The sequence below is a fragment of the Halyomorpha halys genome, unplaced genomic scaffold, assembly GCF_000696795.3.
Source record: "Halyomorpha halys isolate HHAL.00 unplaced genomic scaffold, Hhal_1.1 Scaffold158.1, whole genome shotgun sequence".
Taxonomy (NCBI): Eukaryota; Metazoa; Arthropoda; class Insecta; order Hemiptera; family Pentatomidae; genus Halyomorpha; species Halyomorpha halys.
In genome coordinates this window covers 999,143-1,008,795 of record NW_027107138.1, presented here as the reverse complement: position 1 = coordinate 1,008,795, position 9,653 = coordinate 999,143, and the positions used below count along the sequence as shown (strand labels likewise).

Genomic DNA, 9,653 nt, shown 5'->3' with positions numbered 1-9,653 from the left:
AAACTGTATTTCAGAATAACTATAAGTTAAGGTAGGATGACACCTGATACTGGCCTCAATTCCTACCCCCCTAAGTAAGCATGGCCTAAAACTATAAATGTAGGATTAACATTGAGAATAAAGCAGTACATACTGAGACTTTGAGTGTGTCATTTCTCTCCCAGTGTTCCCTTTTTTTTGCTATTTTCGCTAGACCCATCTTAAAAAGATGTTAGTTAATGCCGAGGGATGTGAAGGGTATACGGAGACTTTTGGAAGCCCTTAATTATTACCGGCACTTTGTACTTGAAATGGCCGATCATTTGGTGCCCCTTAATAATTTGTTAAAAAGGGTTCCAGAATAGTTATTACCCCGACTATCGAGAATAACGTGCGTCGATGCATGGAAGAATTGCAGAAGGAAACAGTCCTCGCGTTTCCTGACTTCCAGAAAATCTTCACGATTACTACAGACGCGAGTGAGTACGCCTTGGGAGCTGTTTTATCTCAGGACAGCGAAGGGGTGAGCGTCCGGTAGCGTATGGCAGTAAACGGTTAACGGAGGCGGAGACACGATACAGTGCCCTTGAAAGAGAGTTGTTGGGTATAGTTTGGACTGTGAACCATTTCCGACCCTATGTTTTAGTAGGAGATTCCGGGTCCATACGGGCCACCGACCTCCATAAGGGTCACCCGGTGGAAGGAGCTCCTTAGCCAATATAATATGTGCATTGTGTATAAGCCGGGTTGGGAGAACATATTCGCTGATTGCCTGTCTCGAGCTATTAGTGTCAATGCTATAGATGAAGAACGAGGGGAACCGTCCGGGGATGTCCGGCAATTTCAAAGGGAATGGATGCCGGGGAAGAGAATGTCAATGACAAACTTCGTCAAATTGTCTGGAAAACTAGGACGGCCGTTTTGATGAAGATTTAATATGGAAAGTACGGCAAAAGTTTGGTTTTGCACGGTCTGGTCAACACCGGGAGCGCGGGAAGACCAAATTTGTCGAGCACTCAAAGACGCGTCCAAACCGTGGAGGACATACCATCTTTACGTGAGGAATTCAGTAATATGGGAGAAGATTAAACGGCTGTGGCGGACGGAGCAGTTAGGGATGGACCGCAATTTCATCCGGTGCACAATGCTTGTAGAAACGGTTAGGGACGTTGAAAGGCAAAAATAAGTGACCCTCGCGTACCATCAGGGGAAAACGAATCATGGGGGGATAAACGAGACTATCACCGCACTGAAACGTAGATACTTCTGGTGGGGTATGCGACGGATAATACAAGAGACGATAGGAGAATGCGAGGTGTGCCTGAGCAAAGTACGACAGGCACTCACCAAGGGCAACCCTGGAACTCCACCGCGTCAGAATCTAAATTTGCGGGACGTATGGAGGACCTCAGGCTTAGGACCATGGTGTATCGGACAATAGGGGTAAGACGCTACTACACTATGAGGGTCCATTTAGGGTGATCGTCCTCAGACAATATAATATTGTCACTATTGAGAGTGCACGAGAACCGAAAAAACGAAGGAAGATTCACGTAGAGCAGTTGAAAATTCCAGGTGTGTTGACTCCAGAAGGACCTGTAGGGTCCTCCTCTCTCGTATAGTATATAAAAAGATATTTTTGTTCAATTTATTTTTTTTTTTTAGAAGTGTAGTATATGAAGTGAAGAAGAAAGTGTTAAGATTAGTTATGAAATTTTTTTTTTTATTTTCTCTTTTCTCCGTTGTGAAGTCTTTCATTTTAGTTATTGTAGCATTTAGGTAGAAGTAATTTCAGAATTTTAGTTTGTTGCTTATTTCATATTACTGAAATTGTAAAGAACTGAACTTATGTTTATTATGTAATTCATGTGTTGCATTTGGAGATTTCTTGTTGTGTTCTGTACAAGGACTATGATTGTATTTTACTTTTTGTTTCTATCAAGTTTCCGAGGAGTGTTCGTAAACTGGTGGGGGTGAGTTAAGGTAGGATGCCACCAGATACTGTCTTAATTCTTAATTCCTATCTCCCTAAATAAACATGGCCTAAAACTATATATGGAGGATTAACACTGAGAATAAAGCAGTATATACAGAGACTTTGATTGTGCCATTTCTCTCCCAGTTTTCCTTTTTATTTTTGCTATTTTCGCTCGACCCATCATAACTTATAAGCAATATATAAATTATATATTGAATGTCGCAATATTGATGTAATTATTATTATTATTTTTTTGCTAGGCAGTGTAGACTATTGATTGTCTTTCAAACGAGTACCCAGAATGTGAAGGGAGATGAATAATTTTGAATAATCCTTATATAATAAAAAAGGAGCTGATTTCCATTTATAGAATCCAGCCCACTGTAAGTGTGCTAATACTGCTCTCATTGTGATTTTTTTTTTCTTAGATAATTTATTTATGTATAAAATTTAAAATCAAATGTATTTTTTTTTAAGTTATGCCCAAACTAAATTCATTTTACAAGGTGTCCCAGTACACAGATTCATCCCCCCTAACCTCTGCAATTTTAGAATCTTGATTAAATTTTCGATCGTTCGTTACTCCAGACCGGATTTACGTACAGTAAATAAACAAAAAAGGTGCAGCAAAAACCCCAAAATGCGAAAAATCGTGCAAGAAAAATACAAACTGTGTATAAAACACCCAAATCTTGCTATAATCAAATGTATTGTTCAATTTATGATATTAACAAATTTTTGTTATTACTGTTTTTTTTCTCTCTTCGTGTACATAGTTTGATAATATTCATTTTTACCCCTTCATTTTATATATACGAGTATTTTGAGAGAGATTTATTTATTTTTATGTAATTTTTTTCACTTATTTATTTATTTTTATTCTTATTTTATTTATTTTTTTTTAGTTTTAGTATCAATGTGATGAATTATCACTATTACCTATTGCCCAACAATGTTGTGGCAGATTGTAATATTTATCAATAAATAAAGTTTTGAATTAAAAAAAATATACATACACCGAAAGTTTACCTAACATTATTTGAATCAAATTATACTAGCTTATCGTAGACAAAAAAAAACCCTAAATAACATAATCGTTTCAGGATTGAATGTACCTTAAGAATTAAGGTATATCATAAATCATGTTTCATCATAATTGCAACCATTTTAGTCTCCTCGGCCGGTCGAAATCAAATTTATAATTCAATTTATATAACTTCAAAATTCGAATTATGATGATTAATCCATATTGTAAATTTGATTATACAACGAGTTGGTACAATACGTTTTCTACAAATCTTAAAAAACAGTAAAGATTTATCTTAAAATTTTTAATCTTAAAAAAAAAATTATTTCGGTAGACGAAGCACAGCAATTTCACTTATTAACCAACTTACATCCCCTGGTTTTGTGTAGATTAGTAGTGGACTCGTGTTGAAGTTTTCGCTATATTTGCGATTTCGAGTAAAAAAAAATCAAAAAATTATGAACAAAACATTTTTCATTTTTCTGTTGCAATAAAAAAATTTATTTTAGTTTTTTTTTTCCAGAATATAAATGTTACCACCAAGAATACAACAGTGTAACAAAAGATTACCAAGTTAGTGTTCGCTTTTCCGGTTCAAATCCAATGTAACCTTTAATTTTTCCTGTTTTTCTCCTTTTGTTATTCATACAATTCTTTTTTATTTTGTATTTCTACATTTCTTACTATTGATAGTAATGGAAGCTGGTTATTGTTTTCAAATAAATAAAATTGAAGGCTCTTTAGAGGAAGATGTTTTGAAAATTTGCATTTAGTCACTGCCAGATTAATTCCATGAGGATAAGCGTTAAATTTATTAAAGAACGCTTAATTTCGTAATAATTCACCGAATTTAATCAAAATCGTTAAAGCCATTTTGGAGAAAATCAAAAACATATGAAAAATCGATTCTATGAAATGGCATTTCTAGTCGTTAAATTCTAGCGAAAAAGTAGCTGCCACATCTCAGTCATATATCTACCTTAAATATGTAATTTTAGTTTCTTATGAAAGAAGATGGCCTCGTGACCTTATATTGTAAACTGTTTTTAGAGTTCTACTACTGGGTAGTTTCTCTACATCCTGTATCATATCATTATGTCATTATGATTAAATTTACTGGTTGTATTTTTTTATACAGTTGTAAATATCAATAAATAAATAAAATAAAAAAAAAAAGTTTCTTATGACTTTTCGTTTTTGAGCTAGTCGTATGGTGACGGACTGATTTTTTAATTCAATTTTAGGATTTTGAAAACATAAAGCTTACATTTAATGAATATTACATTTAATAGCTTATTTTTATTTAGGACTTGACAAGAAACCAAAGAGGACTTGGGAAGCAGTACTTGCTCTCTGTGAGGATTTCAAGTTTCACCAGGACTGCTACCCCTTACTTCATTTGATCCTAAAAGACTTTACCATTGAAGAAGCTAGAGACAAAATTGAACAAGGTGAGTGGAAAGACATTATTTATAATATCTATACAATTGATATTAATTGAGTTGAATTAAACAATGATTAAAATTTACATCTAATGATCTAATTTTTATTTGCCAAAATCCACAGAATGTAAGTCATTAACATTAAAATAAAAGAATTAACATATACTGGTAGAATTTCCAAGTTTGAATTTCTATTTTGTATCTTAGGTTTAAAAGAGAAACGCTTTATTTATCCAGTGGTAATGCCCAAATATATTTTATTTCTTATGAACAAAGCTTAATGTATTAGCTTAATCTCAGTAGACAATTAGTGGCAGAATACTACAAACAAATAAATTACACTTTTTCAATACATCATCACATTTAAAACATATATATATAATTACATTTTAATACCTTAATAAAAAAATCTTAGTTAGTAAGATTATTTATTAATTAATTATCAAAGAATTAAGATTATTTAACTTGATCTTCAATTTTTTTTTTAGGAAAAAGAGACTGTGATTAGTGCATTAGATAGCTTTTAGGCAAACACAAAATTAATATTAATACTTTAAATTATGGATTTGATAAAGTACTAAACATTAATTATTGATGCCGATTTCATTTATTTAATTTAAAAATACATTCTCAAACCACAGCTCTTAAAAGAAGTGAGAAGATTTTCACGTTTTAGAGCAATTTTTTTTTTTTTTATCATCTAAATCTGTAATCAAATATCCATTCAAAATGTAATGTGGATGTCATTTGTTAAAAGTGAGTTTTCGAAACTTCATGATGACAATGATTTAAAACTTTATATTAAATTAAGAAAAACGATATTCATTCAAATATATACCACATTGAAACTGAAGAAAGAAATCTCCAGTAAAAAGAAGATAGAAGATGGAATTTTGAGAAGCCATCTTGATAACCAACAAAAAGGCATATAAGAATAATTTATAAATACAATTTTTTTTATAAAAAACTATAAATCTAGTATACCATTTTTATACTTCTATCCGTAAAATAAGTATTTAATAAATTAACTTTCGTTCAGTGTGTACAATATCTTTCTTTACTTTATTACTGGTTTATGTTTCATTAAAACAATTTCATTTTTCAGCCTTATTTCAAGTCTTATTAATATAATTTTTTCTTATTTTTTATATATGAAATTTTACTTATTAATTAATTTTTTTTTAAAAAACTGACAGCAATATGATTATTGTGACTATTTAGTACCTAAGACTAGATAAGAAGACCAGTTTAATTATGAAAAGTGTCGACATTATTATGTTAAGAGCTGATGACGGGGTGGCGGCCTTAAAGCGTTATTTATCGCATTATTTTTTATATATTAAGAAATTTATACGGTAGAATTCATCACTACAAATCGTTAAAATAAAATGATGAATAATTTGACACTACGTGTTTGATGTAATTCAATATTTAATATAACATGTTTGCCTAGTCTGAATAATCAGAACATGAGAAGAATGAAAATATTTGGTATTGGTAAATCCAATGGAGAATTGGTTTTAATTAATAAAAGAAAAATACGTTGAGTCCTCACTGCGGTGAGTGGGCTGCCTTGGGGTATCCAAGCCCAAGAGGAGAAAACAGCAGTTATTTCATTCCAATTTTTTATTATTTTAATGCAAACTATGTGTTCTTACTAGACGAAATTGATGAGTCTGCCAAGTATAGGTAGGGGGGAATAAAAAATGGCAGCTGTTTCAAAACGTTAAAAAAAAAAATTAATTTTAAATTTGGAGCCCGATATCTTGGAAACTACCAACAATACTAGAAAAGCAAAGATAACATCATTTGAAGTAGAGTAAATATGCTAAAATGAGCAGAAAGCCTGATTTTTTGTGCTGAAATATAATCTTTCATCCGCCCTGAGAATGTATTTCGAGACAAATTAAATGGAAACGGAATCTCAAAGACACGACAATACAATAAATAATAGGGTGAGTACCCTGTTGAAGGATGAGGTGTTGCTCTGTAGGCTGCCAGAACAAAGGGAACCCATCGATCCCAATCGGCTGCATCCTTACGCTCTAAGTGCGCCAGAGAGTCCTACAGCGTCCGATGGAAACGTTCCACCACTCCATTTCCACCCGGACGGTAGGAACATAGGAAGTCTAGACCTTGTTTATCCCTAATAACCGACATATCTTCTTAAATAATTCTGACGTGAAATACGTTCTTCTGTCAGTTAGAACTTTCTTAGGGGCTCCATGCCTCAAAACAATATGCTTGACAAATGCTTTTGCAACTTTGTTTGCCATTTGTAGCTTTAACGGCACCGCATATCTCGTGAAATTATCAATAAATGTTAAGAGATACTGGTTTCCTTTTGTGCTTGGACCAAATGGACCTGCTGTATCTAGTGATACTAGCTCGAAGGCGTAGGTCCCTTATTACAGTGGGCCCAGTGGAACCTGCAAGGCTCTTGGGCTTTTTCTCGTGTCACAAGAATGGCAATTTCGTACATATGTTGCTACGTTATTTCGTAAGCCGGGCCAGTAGAATCTATCCTGAATTCGTGCTGCCGTGCGAATCTCCCCTGGGTGACACGCTCACAAGGAATCGTTGTTTTCCTTAATAATAAAAGATCGTAACGAAACTGGAACCATCTTCAATGTATCACTATTAGATGTATCGTCCACCCAATACCATAAACCTTGGTTACCTTTCGAAACTTTTTCCGGGTATTTTCTGATAATATTGTGACACCAAACATCTTCTTCTTGCTTCTTCAAGATATTTCGTCGAGAAACTACGAATTTATAGTACCCACTCCTCTACTGAGACCATCGGCATATTGGTGACGCACTCCAGTGAACGACGTCGTAATTATACTGCATTAGCCGTAGCGCACACCGCGCTAGCAGAGCAGAAAGATCTCTCAAATGTAACATCCATTTCAGGGCTGCATGATCCGTTACTAGAGTGAATTTCCTTCCTAACAAATAGCACCTGAATTGAGCTGTGGCCCATACTACTGCCAGTAACTCTCTTTCAGTGGCAGAGTAGTTACGCTCGGCATTATTAAGTTGACGGCTGGCATACGCCACTGGTCTCTCATAACCTTCCCTGATCTGAGAAAGTACCGCTCCTAATGCTACACCCGAAGCGTCTGTTGATAGTATAAACATTAAAATCCGGATAAACTAAAACAGCGTGTGAACACAATGCTTCTTTGACAGCCTCGAAAGATGTTCTTTGCACCTCTCCTCAGTGGAATTTTTCATTCTTTCTTAAGATGATCGTAAGAGGTTTTGCAAGATTGAAAAATCCCGGAACAAATTGCCTATAATATTGTATATATAAATTGCCTAGGCCCCAAAAACGCTTTGACATCCTTAGTAGTTCTAGGGACTGGATACTCTACCACTGCATCCACATTCTTCGGGTCGGGCCTCATACCTTCGCTGGAAACTATATGTCTCAGATAATGTACTTCACTCTGCGCAAAGTGGCACTTCTCCAGATTCGCTTGTAAATTAGCTTCGTTTAGTCGCGCTAACACCCTTCCTAATCGCTGACAGTGTTCCTCTATATTTGCGCTGTAGACGATAATATCATAAAATATACTAGACATTCATTCCCTTTTATTTCTGAAAGTAGCTGATCCATCAGTCTCTGAAATGTTGCCAGTGCATTAACTAAGCCAAAAGGCATCTTTTTATATTCGAAGTGTCCTCCCTCCGTCGTAAACGCAGTTTTCTCCTGATCTTTCGGCCAGATTGGTATCTGATGACAATCACTAGCTAAATATATGGTAGAGAAGAATCTGCTTCGCCCCATACGCTCTAGCGTTTCAACAATCAATGGGAGTGGGTAAGCGTTCGTTTTGGTAATTTGGTTTAAACCACAAAAGTCGGTACAAAACCTGTATTTACAGGTCGAGATACCATCTCCTTTCTTTTTTACAAGTACTACAAGTGCTGACCACGTGCTCTCCGAAGGGCGTATGATATCCTTTTGAAGCATGTCCTGAATGGGTTCTGCCACCACTGGTCGCTGATGAAACGGTACCCGGTAGGGTCGTTTCACAACAGGTCCTTCTTCCGTGGTTCGAACTCGATGGTACACTCACAAGCGGCAACCCTCCTTACCAGGAGGTTCGAATAATTTTTATATATTTTCTTAAAACCTCTAATATTTGTCCTCTTTCATTAGTCGTTAAGTGGGATAATTTTTTTTACATTCCTTGATCAAGCTCAAAGTACTGTGGTTCCACACCCAGAGCCCGAATCATCTTTGCTGACTTGTCTGCCACATTAGGCTTTAAAATTTCCTTCGTCTCAAACTCCTCAGCCAGACCCAAACATTGCCCTTTAAGTATCACCACCTCTTCATTTGATAAATTAATCATTTTGACGCAGACTCTTCTACTATCGATCTTGTTAATATTACGGGCCACTCTTACACCATATTGTGGTTGTACCACAGGCTCCAACAATACATCTCCATTCCACGGTTCTTTTAGTTTACCCTTAAGTAGAACCTCACCAAACTGCGGGATACAAACTTTATTCACAGCATAAACCCGGCCTCTAGTTCGTTGTTTCCTAAAAGTGATTTCACTCCCTGTTGTTCATTCCTATAGAGCTGATTTATCAAAATCTTTCTATTCCTTTGCACAATAGTTCCCTTTGCGGCATCGATGACAAGTCCTAATTTACTTATCAGATCCCTTCCCATCAGACCGTCTGCTCTCGATTACGTCTGCTACAACGAATCGGTGAGACAAAACCCTCGACAGGATTTGACACTCCAAAACCTGCTCCCATCGGACATTTATTAGAGCACCTGTAACACCGGATGCGACCAGACGCGATGGATGTAGGGTATAACCCTCTATAGGTTCTTTTCTTGAAGAAGTTTGTCGGGGGGTGCGGTCAGCAAAGAACAAGTTCTTTAACATAGGTTCTTTTATTATCGAAATTTCAGAACCACTATCTACTAGAATTCTAGGCGCTGTCCCTCAATTTCAATGTCTTGCAGTATTCCTTTACTATTGACTGTGGAAACATTAGGAATAACGTAAGTTGCCCCTTCTTTGGCTGGGCTTATGAAGGTGGCGCACCCATCACGCCCTGAAAGTTTGGGGAATTCATTTTTTTTTCTCCTCGCAAGTATTAACAGCTTAGGTAGCACGTCTAGCAAGAGGCTGCCCTAAGTGCTCCGTTGATCCGCATACAAAGCAAATCCCTCTATTATCAGATCGAAT

At 35.7% G+C, this 9,653-nt stretch overlaps 1 protein-coding gene across 1 annotated transcript in view; it reads left to right on the top strand.

Moving 5' to 3' along the window:
* Positions 1–9,653, top strand: part of LOC106678758 (uncharacterized) — a 211,588-nt gene that overhangs the window by 41,298 nt on the left and 160,637 nt on the right. Inside the window, exon 4 of the mRNA XM_014417499.2 lies at positions 4,292–4,435. Coding sequence (XP_014272985.1) covers positions 4,292–4,435 — 144 coding nt within the window. The remainder of the gene's footprint in view (positions 1–4,291; positions 4,436–9,653) is intronic.